Raw genomic sequence first — 20,397 nt, 5'->3', positions numbered from 1 at the left:
ACGGGCAGTGGTGCTGCCGACTGGTGGGCTGCCTGTTGGGTGAGTTGGGGGGGGGAGGATGAGATTCCCCTCAAGAGTGTTCTGTCCACTTGTTCTGTTTATGTGTGACTTAATTTATATTTTAGTTCTCATTAGTTTATTCTGCTCTTTTGTTCTGTTCATTTTTATTGCTCTGATGTCTTACATGAGTTGATGGATTTTGGTCTTAATTTGCTTTTTAAATGCTGCTTTATGATTGTTTTGGCTGTCATTCTAGTATGGGAATTTGAGATAACGTTCCCTTTAAGAACCCATTGCTTATGTTGAAAATCACAGGGAATTTGGATTCACTCACAAAAGTAAGAATTGTCGAAGACATGATCGTTTCATCATGTACATTTTAACATAAATAATCACATAAGAAGCACCATATATTTTAATTCTACCATTACTTATGAAAGTAATCCTTTGATCCTGTGTATAGTGACAGGCAAAGAAGTGTAGATCTGGATGTGCTAGAGACAGGTTAGAGCGAATTCTCTGGCTGACTATAAAATTTTTAGTGCGTCTTAATGCTCCTGTGGACTGACCTACCATTCTTCCAGTGCAAAGCAAAAACAGTGTGAAGACAAAATGCATTACCATTGCATTTTTCCAATCATACATTTTGCCTCATCTTGTAATCATCCATAATCTCCTTGTGAATAAAGTGCATTTCAACACTTTTCTAGATGTATTACCAAACCACACCTCAATAGCCTGTCAGTACTGCACAAATGCACTCCATATGTCTGCAGGAAGGATGCCTGTGAAGGGACTGTTCTCTTCTTATTGAAAACCAACTACTATGTGGAGCATGTTTCTGCCCATTTCTTTGATATCAGTGAGAATCAGTGGTGGCCGATGCTTTAACAAATGAGCTCAAGGAATAAATTTCCCCCTAGATAGCAGACAGTCCAGTGCATCACTCAGGTTCATTCATTCATTCATTCATTCATTCATTCATTCATTCATTCATTCATTCATTCATTATCCCATTCTTCCCCCAAGGAATTCAGGACAGCATACAGGTTCCTGAGTCCATTTTAGGACTCAGGTAGATTAAGCCAACAGGATGGGCCACGGTCACTCAGTGAATATCATGGCGAAGTGGAGATCTGAACCCAGGTCTCCACAACAAGTACTCTGAGTGCTGGACCTCCTCCACCCCCTATGTCAGGAATGTTACTGGAGCAAAGAGAGGTAAGAACTTGAGAAGTGAGCAGCAACAGTCAAACACTGTGCCACACTGATGCATCCTAAAACACATTTAAATGAATTGGCTTTGGGGGTATAACTTCTCCAGGAAAATAGGTTTCTCAAATACCTAGCATAACTAATGAATTCAATTAAAACTAGTTTCAGGCTTAATTTAACCATGCCCTTGATGCTTGCTGGGATCTTACACCATCGTATCCTGAAATCAGATCTTATAAAGACTACCCATCATCACTTTGTTCTATACAGTAAGAATTGACGTGGATTGCAGCGGATTATGCAGTCAGTCCAGGAAAACACCACCAGAAAACTCATTGCTACTTAGAAAAGTGTTGGTTTATTTTACAGTGCATAGATATAATACAAGAACTCCTTACACTCCTTTCCACTCATAGCATCCCACCACAAGCTTCAGTTTCACTCCATTATATACACATTACAGTCTCAAGCACCAATCACAGAAGATGATTTGTCATTCTGACTTGCTCATACATTGCATCAGCCTACTGGTCATAACCTGATCTGACCAGCTCCTTCTAGCTCTCCAGGGAGTTTCCAGGCTTGTTGCATCATCACAGATCCATCTGATCTACCTGCAGCCTGTCAAACTGATCTGACAGCCTTGCAATATCAACAAGAATACCCCTTACAAAAGGATTAATCCTGCAACAATTCAAATATATTTTGGATAATGCTGTTCCTTACTGTTGTTTCCCTTAATTCTTAAATGAAATGAGAAACTTGAAATGATAATGATAAACCATAACAAGAAAATCTTTAAAAATAAACCAGTGGTTTCCTGAGAAGCAGCCTGCAGTACAGGTTTCTGTACAAATCCAGTACAGATCTAGATTAAGGCTGCAATCCTGAAAGGGGAGGAAGCTCCTTAGGACCCCAAACTAGTGTAAGTACCCATTTATCCTGGGATAACGGGCACTTACGCTGTCCCAGGGGCAAAAACGCCGGCGCTGGGGAGCTGCACCAGCCCCCGCCGTCAACACAGCCTCGCCAGCAGGGAATTCCTGGGAGGGAAAGCCTGCAATGGCGTGTGGGGGCATTCCTGGAGGCAGAGCTACCTTTGGGCTTTGGTGGCTGGGAAGGCTCTGTGTAGGCAGCGTGGCTGCGCTGCTCCCAGCTGCCACAGATCTGCCCCCCCTTCAGGAATGGGCTGCCCGTTCACTAATACAGTGGAAAGAGATGGTTTTGTAAAAGCTCATTTTATAGAACCAGTCAAAATGTCATGCCATGAAGGAGTCCAACATAACTTTAACACCTAAAATAGACTGTGTGCAAATAATCACAACTCCTTAATAATTAAAAGTCCTCTGTATTTAAAAATTCACACAACTGGCTATCCCAGAGTTCAAAAGACAATTACTTGACTGTTTGTGTGTATATCATATTCTTCCCTATCATACTGATTCTTTTTAGCAGGCTGGTTCAAAACTCTTTTAGAGATAATTATTGGATTTAGGAAAGAAGAAAAGTTTATTCCTGATCAGTAGTCATTTGATAATCCAGATGTTACTTCTTCCAATGATTCAAAACACTGGTCCTTTTATCTACTCTTCATAGTCCTAGCTGGGTCCAAATCGTCTTCAAGACTGATAGTAAATAGTGCCTCCTGGGAGAACAGGCTTCAAATGAATTAATTTGGCACATTTTACAGATGGATAAGAACATAAGAAAGGCCCTGCTGGATCAGACCAAGGCCCATCAAGTCCAGCAGTCTGTTCACAAAGTGGCCAACCAGGTGCCTTTACAAAGCCACTAACAAGACGACTGCAGCAGCACCATCCTGCCTGTGTTCCACCGCACCCAAAATAATAGGCATGCTCCTACTAGAGAGAATAGGTATGCAGCATGACTAGTATCCATTCTAACTAATAGCCATGAATACCCCTCTCCTCCATGTCCACTCCCCTCTTAAAGCCCTCCAAGCTGGCAGCCATTACCACATCCTGGGGCAGGGAGGATACTATGCTTTAGCAGAATAAAACTTCATGTTACCTTTAAGAGATAATGTAAAAGTTCACACAGTAGCTCAAAAAACTTCAGTGTATAATATGCTAATAGCCTTCAGATTTCTACAGAGTTCCAAGGACATCATACCAACACGATGGTGTTGTTAAACTGCAACCTCATCCCCATTTACAGGCTAGTGTCTCCGACACAGCTGTTCAGCTCCCAATGTCAAGTGTTTCATAACCCACAAATACCTGTCAGAGATATTTTTAAAAAACAACAACAACACCACATCTAACAAGAAGAATATGTCATTTACTCCTGTCTTCTAAGAAGTGCTGGAGGATGTGCAAGTTTGGGTCCTGCAGTTTTGTACGATCCCTGTTTACTTAAATGATTGCTGCTGAGATTCCTTGTTGGAAAATATCACAGCGGGGGAACTTTGAAATAGCTACCCAACAAAGAAATAAAAACAACATGCATTATACGAAGCTTAGCGGTTGTAATATACGTTTCCCCTCTACAGTGACATCTATGAGAAAAAACAGGTGGATTGCTGAAGGGAAGGTTTAACAAGTCAGACTCTGCTTACCAGGGGTTCATGAATTGTAAAGAGAGTTCATATAAGGGTAAACAAACAAACATACATATATATATATATATATATATATATATATATATATATATATATATATATATATATATATAATTTATTTGAGAAGCGCACAGACCAATAAGCTATGTCAGAGACACCTACACAGTAGCTGTCAATAAAGAATGATATAACCTGAGTTTGCTACCGCTGTACAGAGGATGGAGCCAGATTTACTGAACTGTGACAAGTGAGAAGTAATGACAGCCATGTGTATAACTTTGCAAAACCCACCTCCCCTCCCTCTCTTGCTACTAGCCTATATGAATATGGTCTTCCTGGTTTTCCTCTGCAATGCTGAAGGGAATGCTGAAACACTATTGTGGCAAGCCCACCTGGGTGAGGCAACTGTGATAGATTCACAACAAGAATTTCCCAGGTCAGAAGGGGCAACAGACACAGTTTCATCATTCATTCGTTTCCTTCCTCAACCATAACTAATTAAGAGAGACAACTGCAGTGATGCCCCAATGCTCGTTCAGATTTATAGGACTCGCCTCTTCTGGGTATTGAGAATTACGATACCGTATATACTCGTGTATAAGCCGAGTTTTTCAGCCCAAAAAAAGGGCTGAAAAAGCCGAACTCGGCTTATACATGGGTCAATACGGTAGGAGAGGGGAGGGGGGAGGAGGGAGGAGGGAGGAGGAGGGAGGGAGGAACTTACCGCTCGCAGCCTCGCCCGGGAGCCTTTCTCCTGCCGGCAGGGGCCTGGAGGGGCCGGCAGGAGGTTCCTGCTGGCTGCTCCGCTGCCGCCCAGGCGCCCAGGAGCCTTTCTTCTGCCGGCAGGGACCTTCCTGGGCCGGCAGGAGGCCCCTGCCGGCTGCGCCGCCGCCACCCACGCGCCCAAGCGCCTTCCTCCGGCCGGCAGGGGCCTGGAAAGGCCTCCTGCCGGCCCAGGAAGGCCACGCCGCCGATTCGCCGCGTCTCCCGGTAAGTAGGGGGTTCAGGGGCTCTTCCCCCTCCCCCCCTTGGATGGCACTGGGGTTGGGGTGGGGTGGGGTGGGGCGGGAGGGCCTGGGAGGCCGGCGGGAGGGCGACCTGGGGCAGGGGCCCTGCGCTCTAAAATGGCGGCTGCCATTTTAGAGCGCAGCATTGCCGGTAAAGGGAATTTCTTATTGACCCTCGGCTTATACGCGGGTCAATAAGAAATTCCCTTTTCTGGCCTCAAATTTGGGGGGTCGGCTTATACTCGGGTCGGCTTATACCCGAGTATATACAGTATGTGATGTTAATGTTATGAATCTGCCTTCATTTTGTTCATGTTGCCCCCCACCCAACCCCAGCACCAGCTTTCCTTTATGTTTGGCACCAGAAGATGCTTTCATTTGTGGATGTGAAAATATGCCCCTGCTACAGGAGTCACACACAGCTCTATCTATCAAAATTTAGAGAGGAAGTAGAAGTATTAAACTGATATTTGGAGGCAGTGAAGGGATGGATGATGATTCATCTAAACAAGGTGGAAATGCTATGCATGGGGACTGAAGCTGACCCAGGAATGGGGTTTCTCCCAGTAACAAATGGGGTTCCCCTGAAATTTAGGGTGAGCTGCTCAGGGTTGCTTCTAGATGCTACATTGTTTGTAGATGGTCAAATGTTAGAAGTTGACTGGAATGCCTTTTACCAGCTGAGGCATGTTTGCCCTCTGTGACCTTTCTGGAGAAAGAGGACCTGGCCGTAGTCACACATCTCCTGGTAAAATCCAGACATGATTACTGTAATGTACTCTATGTGGGGCTGCTTTTAAGGAAGGTATAAAAACTTTATCTGGTCCAAAATGTGACAGACAATTAGCACTGGTCTACCCAATAAAGTGTACCACATTCCTGGATGCAGACATGATGTGTGGCAACAGCACCTGCCACAAGTACCCCCAACATGTGGTTGTTGCAAACTATAATATTCACTGAGTAGTATAAAAGAGGTTTTTTAATTAAAAACTTGTCCATATGTTTTCCCATCCCTTCTTAGAGCTCTAGAGGTTTAATTTCGCAGGAGTCATTGTTAAAGGAAGTTGTAGAAGCCATTATTTTGAACAAGTACCACAGACAGTTAGCTAGATAGTCTCCTTTCAGATGGTTTGGAATCAAAACTCTATGGCCAACAGATAATAAAACCATTCTCTGGACATAATGCAAATATTCTAAGTGCCATGGTTTAAAAGATCAAGTGAAATAATCACAGAATTCTAGAGATGGATTCCTAAGGTTGCAAGCTGCCAATTCAACATGTCATATGCATGTTATAACATGAAAAACAAATCTCCCTGTCATTACTGTTCCCGCAGGAGTGATTACATTAAGCCACTGATATACCATCTACATTGACCTCCACTCATTTTCCATGCTCAATACATTGTGCTGATTTTGACCTTCAAAGCCCTAATAGGTTTAGGCCGCAAAATACCCGAAGGACATCTTCCAATTTTATTAATCACCCCAAGACTTGACATATGCCTTGGGAACCTTCCTCTGAGAACCAGACTTAGCAGCAGTTTGGCTTGCAGGAATCCACCAGAGGACTTTTTGGCCTGTTGCCCCTCCACTTGGGAATGCCCTAAAAGCCTTCTAGATAAGTCTACCATTTCTAGATAACCTTTGAATTATATCCATAAGAAATGGTGTGACGGGAAGAGTGGCCCTACAGGGAAACTCACTTTCATTGATTTTTACTGTATTTTATTTACTATAATTATAGTTTGCCTTTCTCAATAAGATTCAAATAGAATTTCACAGTGTAAGCTGATCTGATCAATACGATGGGACATCTAATAAGCAATGTCATCATCATCATTCCTTAATGGCATAAAAACATAATACAAAAAGGGTACAAAAGGAATGGAGATCTTAAAAAGTGCCCTTTGTGGAACGGTTAAAAGAAAGTTACATCAAATAGCGCTATTTGTTGATACTGCCATCTAATTAACCATTTGGCGGGCTTTTAAAACAAACTTTAAAAACTCTGCCACCGTCTCCAATATATGGGGCGAATGGTTGTTCAATAAATAGGAAATGTTAAAAGAATCTGAGACTTTCAGTCTGTTAACCAATAGGGGGCTTAAAAGTTTGTTACCAGATTCTGTGTAGAAACTGCAACAAAATAGGACATGAGCAACCGTTTCAATACAATTGTTGCCGCAAGGACAAAGCCTGTCAGACAGAGGAATTTTCTGAAATCTGCCTTCAAGTAGCGCAGATGGAAAACATTAAATCTGGCCAGAGAAATGGCTCTACGTTGAGAAGGATCACACAGGTGAGATAAGTATGGGGAGGGCTGATAAACATCAAAAGGTATAATAAGCAATGTACTCGGATCACAGAAGTCTGAATACAGATAGCTTATTAGACATAAAACAAGAGTTCCAATACAATGCAGAAAAAATGTATTATTTAAATAGAAAACAATGCAGTGTCAACAGGATAATACATGCAGCAAACCCATAACATGTCCTGTACACAGTGGTACAGTCTGCAATCCCTTTCGCTTTGTACAGTACCTTCCTGAACTGTTCTGTTATAGTACAGGCCTTTTACCTTTATAGAAAAGCCCTCCTCAACAACTCCATTTTACATAGTTTGCAGAATGACTGACGCTTGGGAGCCCTTTTGAACTCCTCAGGCAGGTCATTCCAGAAGGTGGGGAACAGCCGATGTACTTGTAAGGTACAGCTTCCTTCAGAATATACAAAGTATATATAGGCATCAAAATGCATGTATGTGGGATGATTTACCTCACCTTTCCTTTCAGGAGCTTAGGGCAGTGTTAGTGATCAATATGCATGTTTCAATATTTATGTTTCATTCATTACATGGATGGGTACAGGAGTTTTGTCATGTGTAACAGATATTCTGTTGTGTTGTAGACAGCCTTGGGGACTTTAATTGAGAGGCAGTATATGAATAAACTAAACGACGATACAAGTAAACCAGAACTATGGGAAAAATGAAAGCTATGGCTCTAGGGGAATGAGTTTAGCAGTGAATTTCACAGCAATTGCAATCTGTCACAAAGTGACAACTGAGTGCCCAGTTGCTCCTCTGAGGAGTAAGAGCTGGCCTTTATTTAAATACAGCTGAAAAAAGGATTTTGCTGAATGCATTTGCTTTTAAAAGGTCCATCTTTCCTTTCCACTCATAAAAGCTCTCACAATTACACCTGCAGAATTCTAGCTTAAAGAAAAATCGAGACAATCACAAAGGGTAGTGGTTTAAAACACTACAGCTTTAAGCTTTAAGGAACTGGCAGATGTAAAATTGATCCATCCGTGTCTGCTGCTTTACTGATGCTGTTTATTGTCATGGCAGAAAATTGGAAAAGCATGGACAATGTAAAGATCAGCCTCCCCCTCCTTAGCAATGATAGTTCGGAGTAAGAAAGAGTGGTGCTGATGAAAGCAAAGGGCCAAAGAGTTCCTCTTTAAATGTCAATACGCAGATTAAAAAATCATTCTAATTCGCTAGCATTCTCCCCAGTCTTCTTTTTACAGTCACTCCAAAATACTTAACAAGGTTTGCTTTTTGTATGCCAGTAAGCCATGTGCAACCAGCCCTACAGGGAAGGGGCTGTGACTCAGTGGCAGAGCATCTGCTTGGCATGCAGAAGGTCCCAGGTTCAATCCCCGGCATCTCCAGTTAAAAGGGACTAGGCAAGTAGGTGATGTGAAAGACCTCTAGCTGAGACCCTGGCGAGCCACTGCCGGTCAGAGTAGACAGTACTGGCTTCGATGGACCAAGGGTCTGATTCAGTATGAGGCAGCTTCGTGTGTTCGTGTGTGATGGCTTCTTGTCTACATATCATGCTGCACCTTTATCCTACCCTTCCTACAAGGAACTCAAGGCAGTGTTAGTGAATTACATGCAAGTCTCCTACTTTTCTTACATGGATGGAAATGGGACTTTTGTCATGTATACTGGCCATTCAGCACATCAGACAAAACAACTTTGGGGAGGGGCCATGCCTTAGTGCTAGCACATCTGCTTGGCATGCAGAAGGTCCCCGGTCTAATCGCTGGCATCTCCAGTAAAAGGAAATAGGTGGTGGATGACATGGAAGACCTGACCTGAGACCCTGGGAGCTGCTGCCAGTCTATGTAAACAGTACTGATTTGGATGGACCAAGGGCCTCATTCAGTATAAAGCAGCTCCAGGTATGCTCATTAGAACATCATCCTGCACTTTCACAGACTTCAGCGAACATTCTTCTTATTCACTGCAGTCTAGTTCAACTGTTCTTATTTCCATTTCCATGGGTGACTCCAAGCAAGCCTTCTTTTACTGGCGCTTGGCCTTTGAAATCGCTGCACAGTTAATGCCCAAGGCATGTGCCACTGCACCCTCTTGTAAATGAATTGAAATTGATTTTACATGCGCACACATCATAGAACTCAACTCTGTGGTGCTCACAATGTTTGCAATTGCTATCTTTAAAAAAAAAAAAAAAGATTCCCAATCCCCAATCGAGCAGCCTGCCAAGAAAACACAGAAGGCCAAATCCATGTGAAGAATAATAACTAGGAGGATTCTGTTCACTGAATTTTAATCTTCAGTTGAAACTGCACAGCCTAAAGGGTAAAAAGAGTACCATGGAAAAAGCCTTCCTTACAATAAACGGAATGCAAGGATCTTCTGCCCAACTCTGAAACTTATTCTCTTCATATATTTATTATAGCTATCCCACCCTTTCCCCAAAGAGTCCAGGATGACACAAATGGGGTTATCCCATTTTATTCTAACAATCAGTCTGAGAGATAGGCCGACCTGATACACAAGGATTTGTTAAAGGCCATCCAATACGATTCATATCTGTGCAGGTACCTGAATCTAGGCCTCTCTGTAAAACCATGAAACGCCTTTATATATGTAAGTTTACACAGGTTAGTTGCATTGCCATACTGAATTTTTTTTTCAAGGGGGCTTTTTGTTCAGTTTGGTAGGGACAGGATGCTTTAGTAGAGATGGAAAGGAAGAACAGGGACAAGGAGGCAAGATGTAATTGGATGTCCTTGATGGTCTCCCATCCAAGTTCTAAGGTCTAACCAGGGCTAACCTTGTTTAGCTTCTGAGATCTGACAAGACTGGGCTTCTGTGGGCCATCACAGGCAGACCGTAATGTGGGAGCCACCACAGAGCCTGTCCATGAAAGGGCAGTTGCTGATTTTATTCGTTCGCGGGGTTGAAGGAGAATCAAACAGGCTTACAATCACCTTCCCTTCCTCTCCCCACAACAGATACCTTGTGAAGTAGGTGAGGCTGAGAGAGTTCAGAGAGAACTGTGACTAGTCCCAGGTCACCCAGCTGGTCTCATGCGTAGGAGTGGGGAAACCAACCCGGTTCACCAGATTAGAGTCTGCCACTCCTGTGGAGGAGTGGGGAATAAAACAGGTTCTCCAGATTAGAATCCACCTCTCTTAACCACTACACCACACAAATTAGAGACTGGGCAATAACTGGCCACATCGTTTCTGTCTAGGTATTTTTTTAAAGTAATGGACGGATGTGACTGTTTGTTTTGAGGCACAAGGAAAGATGCCATGGGTCAGTGATTGATTTTTAATGGACACTAGGGACTCACTGATGTGATTGTTACATGCTTTAAGCACCCAGCTTGGGCAAGGGTATGACACACAAGTGGCCTTCACAGATCCCAGGATCCTGTTAGCATGGATCCTGTGATCCTGTCAGCATGCACTGCAGTAACCGGAAGCGATACACGCTGCACCATTCGGCCAAAAGGGTTTTTTTTAATCTTCACGATTTTCCTACCGTATTTCCAGTAACATGCCATCAACAAACAGACGCTTTTAGGAACATAGCTAATTCAAGAACGTAGACATATGTATCCATTAGCTCTTTTCTGTGCAATCAGCATTAAGTCAAGAGAAGATCTAAAAAGGGAACTGAAGAGACAGGCTAGACAAAGAAATTCAGCTGCTTATCTTATCTTTTGTTAAGCACTGAGCTTTTGAGACCATGACCTTATATCACTGTAAGAATCAATACTTGTTCTTCAAGATGCTAAAAGCGAAGTATTGCAACAGAAGTACATGGTCAGAACAAAAGAAGGGAAACAATGAAACTGGGAGGTCAGAAAATTGCTGGTGGCTTCAATGCCCAGAAAAAAGGCTCACAAATGCTCCCACATTTCTGTTTTATCAGAGCCAGTTTTTTACAGGTTCTGTTGCTATCTTGCTGTGTGTTTCGTTTCAAATACAGAAAATATTTGTCTGGAAGGAAGCAACAGCTAACCCCCAGGCAATGATTAGGGAATCCATTTGGTGAAGTGCTCTTATCTTTGACATACAGTGAGATTTTCAGAAGACAGGTCTATTGGCAGCTGTCAGAATCAGAGACTTAAAATTGTCAGGCAGGGGCCATGGAGATCTTGTATAGCAAAAGCAAAACAGAAACGTGGCGATCAGAATCTCAAGACTTTAGGGATGAGGAGCAGGGTAGTGGGTAGGAATGCTGAGCTGATTAACCTGATTTCTGGCAGTCCATTTCTACGCTTGCCTTAGCTTTGCATTCCTTATGGACTTTTGATGTGTTTTAAGATTGAAGACTAACACAACAGAAAACAAACTATGATGAAAATGGTCTGAAGGCACATTTGCTGCCCTGAAAGTTAGCATACATAATTTGAGTGGCGAGCTTGCTGTAAAAGTGTGGTCAGCATGTTTGTGGAAAGACGCACACTCTTCCTAGTTTGAGCAAAGGGAAACACAATTTTTCTTTGAAGGGGTTATGCACAAGGTTAAGGGGAGACATGCATATAAAATTATGCATGGTGTGGAGGGAGTGGACAGGGAGAAGCTTTTCTCTCTCTCTCATAATAGAACGCGGGGTCATCTGCTGAAGCGGGAGGGTGAGAGATTCAAAACAGATAAAAGGAAGTATTTTTTCACACAGCCCATAGTTAAAATGTGGAACTCCCTGCCCCAGAATGTGATGATGGCTGCCAACTTGGAAGGCTTTAAGAGGGGAGTGGACATGTTCATGGAGGATAGGGCTAATCATGGTTGCTAGTAAAAATGGATACTAGTCATGATGCATACCTATTCTCCCCAGGATCAGAGGAGTATGCCTATTATATTAAGTGCTATGGAACACAGGCAGGACAATGATGCCGCAGTTGTCTTGTTTGTGGGCTTCCTAGAGGCACCTGGTTGGCCACTGTGTGAACAGACTGCTGGACTTAATGGGCCTTGGTATGATCCAGCATGGCTTTTCTTATGTTCTTATGTACAGTGAGGGAAAAAAGTATTTGATCCTCTGCTGAATTTGCCCGTTTGCCCTCTGACGAAGAAATGACCAGTCCATAATTTTAATGATAGGTGTATTGTAGCTGTGAGTAGGGCTGTCGAATTTTCCGTAATTCGGGGGCTTTCAGTTCGGATGGAAATGAACAGAAAAAAAGGTGGGGGGAAAATTCGGCAGGTTCAGCGTTCCCAAACTTGCCTTTTCCCACCTTTAAAGACCCACCGCCCACTTTCCCGGGACTCCCGGGAAACCGGGTGGGGGGTCTTTAAACTCCCCACTTAGGCTCCAGGGACTCTTGCCTTCCAACAAGGTGTTTTAAACAGATATGCGCCTTCCAGCTGGGAGGCGCAGATCTGTTTTTTCCCCCGCGTGCCTTCACGGGGCTTCCCTGAAGCCAGGCGGGGGCGCTTTAAACAGATCTGCACCTTCCAGCTGGGAGGAGCAGATCTGTTCCCCCCCCCCGCGCGCCTTCACGGGGCTTTCCTGAAGCCGGGCGGGGAGCGCTTTAAACAGATCTGTGCCTTCCAGCTGGAAGGCGCAGATCTGTTTAAAGAGCCCCCCGCGCGCCTTCACGGGGCTTCCCTGAAGGCGTGTGGGGGGCGCTTTAAATGGATCTGCGCCTTCCAGCTGGGTGGCGCAAATCTGTTCCCCTCCCCGCACGCCTTCTGTTTAAAAGCGCGCCTTCACGGGGCTTCCCTGAAGATGCAGATCTGTTTAAAGAGCCCGAGCGCCTTCAGGGAAGCCCTGTGAAGGCCCTTGGGGGGGGGCTCTTTAAAGACCCCCGCCCCCTTCCCAACTCTCGGTTTGAAATTGGGGGCCCTGCCTGGGCAGGCGGCGCCCAGCACTTCAAAACCCCAGCCGAATTTTCCCCCAAACTCCGGATCTTGCGCTGAATTTCACGAATCCGAAGCGGGGGAGTTCAGACTTTGGCACGTCCCAAATTAAAAAGAGCCGAATTTTGCCGAAGCCGAACTTTACCAAAAAAAAATTTTCAACAGCCCTAGTTGTGAGAGACAGAATAACAACAGGAAAAACCCCAGAAACCCAGAAGACAAAAGTCAGAGATTGATGTGCATTATAATGAGTGAAATAAGTATTTGATCCCTTTGCAAAAGATGACTTAGTACTTGGTGGCCAAACCCTTGTTGGCAATTACAGAGGTCAGACGTTTCTTGTAGGTGGCCACCAGGTTTGCACACATCTCAGGAGGTATTTTGTCCCACTCCTCCTTGCAGATCCTCTCCAAGTCAGTAAGATTTCGAGGCTGATGTGTAGCTACTCGAACCTTCAGCTCCCTCCACAGATTTTCGATGGGATTAAGGTCTGGAGACTGGCTAGGCCACTCCAGGACCTTAATGTGCTTCTTCTTGAGCCACTCCTTTGTTGCCTTGGCCTTTGGGTCATTGTCATGCTGGAATACCCATTCTCGACCCATTTTCAATGCCCTGGCTGAGGGAAGGAGGTGCTCACCCAAGATTTGACGATACATGGTCCCGTCCATCGTCCCTTCGATGCGTTGAAGGTGTCCTGTCCCCTTAGCAGAAAAAACACCCCCAAAGCATAATATGTCCCCCTCCATGTTTGACTGTGGGGATGGTGTTCTTGGGGTCGTAGGCAGCATTCTTCCTCCTCCAAACACGGCGAGTTGAGTTGATGCCAAAGAGCTCGATTTTGGTCTCATCTGACCACAACACTTTCACCCAGTTCTCCTCTGGGTCATTCAGATGTGCATTGGCAAACTGCAGACGGGCCTGAACATGTGCTGTCTTGAGCAAGGGGACCTTGCGGGCTCTGCAAGATCTCAGTCCTTCATGGCGTAGTGTGTTACCAACTGTTTTAATGGTGACTATGGTCCCAGCTGCCCTGAGATCACTGACAAGGTCCCCACGTGTAGTTCTGGGCTGCTTCATCACCATTCTCATGATCACTGCAACTCCACGAGATGAGATCTTGCATGGAGCCCCAGACCGAGAGAGGTTGACAGTTAGGGTTAGGGTTGTCACCTTCTCACCAAACTGCTTGGCAATAGTCTTGTAGCCCAGTCCAGCCTTGTGCAGGTCTACAATCTTGTCCCTGACATCCTTGGACAGCTCTTTAGTCTTGGTCATGGTGGCTAGATTGGAATCTGATGGATTGATTGCTTCTGTCGACAGCAGAACCCTAACCCTAACCCTAATCTGGCTGGTTGATAAGAGATCAAATACTTATTTCACTCATTATAATGCACATCAATCTCTCACTTTTGTCTTCTGGGTTTCTGGGGGTTTCCTGTTGTTATTCTGTCTCTCACAGCTACAATAAACCTACCATTAAAATTGTGGACTGGTCATTTCTTCGTCAGAGGGCAAACGGGCAAATTTAGCAGGGGATCAAATACTTTTTTCCCTCACTGTAAGTGCTGATTTGCTGATCTTTTGATGAACCGACTCTGATTATCCCTCTTTCAATGCCTGGCACAGACCAAATAGAAGTCCCAGATAAGAGCAGACATGGGGCATAACTGCCCAACGACCTCTTGCTCCCTCCCCCCTGCACCCAAGGCCAAGAAATGCTCCTGCCTTAATGGCCAGTGGCTGGATTTACTTTGAAGAGGCTACGCCCAGTGCTGATTGGCTGGTCTTTGTGACAATCGTGGACCACCTCCCCTCCTCCCATTTCCAAACTCTTCAAGCAATTTTTAAAGTTTATAATAACTGATTCCAATTAAAATCAAACAAATTAAACTCCAAAGTTTATTAAGAAATACAAGTGCAGAACACTAGGAAAAAAGGGGACCAACCTCTGTGAAGTATTTGGGAGCGAGACACAAAAAGGAATTGAAAATCAGCATTAGAGTTGATCAAGTATTTGCATTATTTGAGGAGCAAACTTAGATGAATGCCAGATTGTGGAAGCGCATAAACACATACACCACAAAACATAGAAGCTTTGAAGGATATGTCCATATGCACCCCAAATGTTTCTGGGATGCAAGGCACTTAATATTTCACACTTAATATTTCATAATGTTTCTGAACCTAAAGCAGCATTTTCTGAATATGTTAAAAGATTGTGTCCTGGCTAATCTTTACGTCTATAAACCCCTTAAAGTTAATGTACCACCCTACAACCAATATAATAATCCTGAAGAGATGAATAAAAACAAATTAATATAATGGATTTTTTTCTGAGAAAGGAAATTATGCCATTGATTCTTTGTCTTAGTAAGAATAAAACTCTACTGAGTATCCTATGGCACTAAAAATAAAAAAAAATCACCAGGTTATGGACTCCATGTCTTTACTATGGCACTGCCAATTTTATTTAAGAAGCGCAGTGTTATTCATTCCAGAAACTGCACTTGTGCTTCAGGGCTTTTGGTTACATGGGCAGCCCATTCGTGAAGGGGTTGGGGTAGTTAGGCTACAGCCAGGAATGGGGCCGCTGCCCCGCCTCCTGAGAGGCTTCCCAGCCAGAAAAACAAAATTAAAAGTGCTGTTGAGTTAACCCCCGTGAAACTTGCTCGTAGAGTTTCACAGGGCTACACCAGCTATTTTGCTGGCATAGCTTCGCTGCAGCGTAAAGGGGTGTTCCCAGGCCAAAAAGGGTTCGGGGACTAATGTCAGCTCTGCCCCTGGGAACGGCAACACCCCCCTGGAAGCCGGCGCAGCCTCTTATGCTGGGACAACGCTGCTGGGGAGGCTGCACCTGTACCCGAGCCCTGCACCGCTGTGCCAATCCCAGGGACTGGCATAAGTCACCCTGTGCCGGTGTCCATGCCACTTCGCATGGCGCAAGTGGCACAGTTCTGCCCCCCCTTCAGGATTGCACGGTAAATCCTCTTTCTATAAGCCCTCTTATCTTAGAATAAATAAGCAAATAATATATGCAACAAATGTCTTAACAGCAGTATGATTTAGGTTTCCTCTTCTGCAAAGTATAAACTGCAGCTCTTGCTGGTAATTATATTTCTTCATATTTCTTCACATTTGCAGTTCTTTGCCTTTTTGTACCCAAATAAAGGTCAAATATAACTGAAAGCAACAATGTGCACATTTAAAATGGCCTTGTTTTTAGACAGTTAACTAAAACTACTCTTGTCAACAGAGGTGGTGAACTATGAAACACAGTTCCGTGGACCTGAAGACCCATGACACTTTGCTTACCTGAACCCTTGAGGGCAAATACAGGTATATCCATTGACAGCATCCACACACAATGCGCCATGTCGACATTTGTGTCCCACACAGTCATCATCATCAGTTTCACAATGTTTGCCACTATAGCCAGGTAAGCACTCACATCTGAAACAAGATAATCAGAGAGTTCGGGGGGAATAAAACACGTGCTTAAGAACTCCAGCAGTGATCAGTTAGACAAAATAAAATGGTTCAAGTTGTGAAGATGCAAGGGATACACAACTCAAAGCAAAAAAGATGCAACACATCTCGTACATCTGATGACATGTATCCGACCACTCTGGTCAGCAAAGGTGATGGATTTTGATGCCACAAAGTGCACCTTACCAATGGCAGGATGAACCATGCACCAATGGGACATTCTACACATGAAGCTGCCTTATACTGAATCAGACCCTTGATCCATCAAAGTCAGTATTGTCTACTCAAACTGGAAGCGGCTCTCCAGGGTCTCAGGCAGAGGTCTTTCACATCATCTACTTGCCTAGTCCCTTTAACTGGAGATGCCGTGGATTGATCCTGGGATCTTCTGCATGCCAAGCAGATGCTCTACCACTTAGAAGAAGAAGAAGAGTTGGTTTTTATTTGCCGACTTTCTCTACCACTTAAGGGAGACTCAAACCGGCTTACAATCACCTTCCCTTCCCTTTCCCACAACAGACACCCTGTGAGGTAGGTGGGGCTGAGAGAGCTCTTAATAGAACTGTAACTTGCCCAAGGTCATCCAGCAGAAGCTGGATAGACATCTTGAAAGGGGGGTAGCCACTAGGATTACATACATGTGTAAGGTATTCCAGTCCTGTAGGATATGGGGTAGTGATGTGTGTAGGAGTGGGGAAACAAATCCAGTTCACCTGATTAGCCTTCGTCGCTCATGTGGAGAAGTAGGGAATCAAACCCGGTTCTCCAGATCAGAGTCCACCGCTCCAAACCACCGCTCTTAACCACTACACCACACTGGCTCCCTTAGCTATGGCCCTTAACTACCCTTAACTGACTGAAGTGGTATTTATTTATTTGGTACATTTTTATCCTGCTCTTGCTCCCAAGAACTCTGGGGAGTGTACATCATTCTCCCCTACTTCCACTTTATCTTCATAACAACCCTGTGAGGACGGCTAGGCTGACAGTGACTGGCACAGGGTAACCCATCAAGTTTCATGTCAGAGTAGAAATTTGAACCTGGGTCTTCCATGTTTTTGTCTGATCGGCCAGCCACTACACCACACTGCTAGGATTAAATCCATTGTATTCACATAATTTATTTTCCAAGTACACAAAGAAAGACCAGGTAAAACTATGGTAGGTACAAACTTGGATAGGCTTCTCAAGTAGTTTATGCAAGTCTGTCAAATCAAAGCACTTCAAATATTTTTTACAAAATACTGGTAACATGCCTCAGAAGTTTCCCATTCCAGATGACTCCCCAGGGTAGATCATGGAATAATGCTACTTAGCTCTGCAAAATGCGGAAGGCATTTTGGAAGATCTTGCTAAGTGGGCTGGCTGAGTACGGAAACATGGCACTACTCAGCTATCTCTCTCTCTCTTTTTTAACTTTAATCAGTATTTTTTGTTAATAGATTTTTAGGGTACAGAAAGAAAAGAGGAGTTGGGGAAAGGAAAAGGGGAAGTGATTATATTTCAATATCCAAGGTCAGTCAATAAGAATTTTACATATCTCAAAGACAAATTAATCCATTGTGCACCCAATTGAGTAGTATATCATCTTATAATTATTACATAATCCTACACAAGTATTTACATTGGTGATATATGTTCTTTTAGTTTTTAATTTCTAATTAAATCAAATTGCACTATTAAATACAATTAACTAGTTTCAGACATCATGCATAATTATGGTAAAGAGGTTGCCATTTACTCCAAAACTCATCTAATGGCTGCTTGTTTATCAAATAGGTTAATTTTGACATTGTGGCGAATTTGAATAACTTGAGTATCCATTCAGTCTTTGTTGGGATCTTGGTATTCTGCCAATATGAAGTGTACAGGATTCTGGCAGCTGTAGTAGCGTACTGGAAGAATTCTCGCTACTCAGCTATCTCTTGAAAGAATGGAATTTTAAACAGTCCATCACCATTTAAGACAGGTAGCTCAGACAATGAGAAGATGTGGATGAAAATTAATCTCCTTCACTCATGCTCCACACATACTGTACAGATAATAACTTCTTTTGTTTCCTTTTCTTAATATGACTCCCTTTTAACTATTATATTGGAAAAGAAACAATAACATAATTGGTTTCCCTGATCAAAATATGACAGCCAGTTATGGGGTAACATTACCTCCCTGCCTTTACATGGCAACGCATTCCTAGAACGACAATGTTTTTCAGGCGCCCAACTACCAGCGAATATGGGCTATTATACTTTTTTTTATTACAGCTGTTAAGTTGGTTGTGTTAAAGTTGTGTCAGCATTTCCATTATAAACCCTATTTTCAGAGGGTTATTACTCAACCATAAAAAATGTGCTCTAGGCTGAAACTTGGCAGTCAAGGTCTCAGACCAGGGGGAACAGATCTCTGTGGAAAACTGGGCAGCCTCTCAAAATCTTATACACTATGTTTTGGACAGGGTTGAATGTGTTTGAGCCTATAAACCACATTTCAAACCTCCCAGATGGACCTTACTCTACAGCTGGAAAATAATACGCGTATCATCCAAACCAGAACAAAAGAAAAAACATCTATGACTTCCTTGGGTTAGCATATGTTAAGTATTCTGGAGACTGTACTTCCTTGTACCTCTGAACTCTAGATGTCAACATGCTTATTGAAGTCTAATGCTAACTTTTAAACTTCCAGTCTGCTCCTCCTTCAGCAACAAAGACTGGTCACAGAAAGAAGGAATATGATCAAGACAAAAGATAAGGTAGAGACAAGCACTTAATGTCACCCTGTTATGTGGGTGTGCTCAGTGGCCACAGGAAGTGTGGCTCACATGAAATCACATGGAAAAGACCACAGGGCTGGCTATTATGGGCAGCCGGGCAAAAAGGTAGGATATAAGCATTGTAAATAAATAAATAATACACATAATACTCATCTTATGTAGTATGGGTCTGGCAGTCATATCTAGGTGTTAAAGGGCCCCTAATTTTCCATTGTACCTGGATTACTACTTTCTGGATCTCTTCGTGTTTTGTGATTGTGTGACTAAGATGTCAGGATAATTTAATGCTTTTCAGACATGACGTACATTTCATTTGGGATCAGTTTATTGAAGCAATGCTCACGTCCCATCTAATGCTTTGAACATTTCCTCATAGTATGTTGTGAATGTGTGTTTTTAGTTTGTTTCCCCCCTCTATATTTTTATTTTTGTTAAATGCAATAATCAATATATCGAATTTGGAACCCAGCTCCATGTGTGCATACTTAAATCCATGGATCGGGACCAGGTGGAGAGAAGGGAGATTTTTCTGCAAACTTGGGGGCTCGACCAGCTTCTCAGAACAATCTAAAACACTTACACAAAAATGGCAGGGGGTGAATCCCCCATGAAAAAACTGGCGCCGCCACCAGCCCCACCATCTCTGGCTCTCCTCAGTACTGTGGGTGGGGACAAGGAGGAACCCCTGATGCTGCCAGCCCCGCTACTGCTGTCACGACTCATCAGTTTTGAAGGCAGCGATGCAGCATGCAGAGAAGGAAGAACCACTGTCTGCAATGCTGCCAGAAGAGGAACTGTCCCCAGCCTCAGGATCTCTCCCCACCACCACAGTAGTTGCCTTATCCCCTCTACTGCAGCCATGTAAAGGAGAGTGGCAGTGCTGCCAGCAGGCAGAATCCAATAAATGATGGAGGGAGAGAGAGAGGAGAAGGAGTGCCAGTAGGCATGGAGGGGAGAAAGAGAGAGAGAAAGAGAGAAGGAGTGACATGGGGGGGATGGAGAGAGAGGCTGAGGGAATGGGTGGGGGAAAAAGGTGGGAAATGGGATGGCCACTCCTATAAGTTCCCATTGGGTCCCCACTTGTTCCGTATAATTACTTAAAAGCTTTTACTGTTAAAAGTCTTTAGTACAATTTTTAAAATGAGGTATCAGGACCCATGAAACACTATCTTGGCCAATGTTGGGCAGTTTCAG

The 20,397-nt window shown here is 43.7% G+C and overlaps 1 protein-coding gene across 1 annotated transcript in view; it reads right to left on the bottom strand.

The window, feature by feature from the left end:
- Positions 1–20,397, bottom strand: part of SLIT3 (slit guidance ligand 3) — a 590,119-nt gene that overhangs the window by 34,225 nt on the left and 535,497 nt on the right. Inside the window, exon 30 of the mRNA XM_056847932.1 lies at positions 16,257–16,394. Within this exon, the coding sequence (XP_056703910.1) occupies positions 16,257–16,394 (138 nt within the window). The remainder of the gene's footprint in view (positions 1–16,256; positions 16,395–20,397) is intronic.

This window comes from Euleptes europaea, chromosome 1 (assembly GCF_029931775.1).
Source record: "Euleptes europaea isolate rEulEur1 chromosome 1, rEulEur1.hap1, whole genome shotgun sequence".
Classification (NCBI taxonomy): domain Eukaryota; kingdom Metazoa; phylum Chordata; class Lepidosauria; order Squamata; family Sphaerodactylidae; genus Euleptes; species Euleptes europaea.
This window is presented reverse-complemented; position numbering and strand designations above follow the sequence as displayed.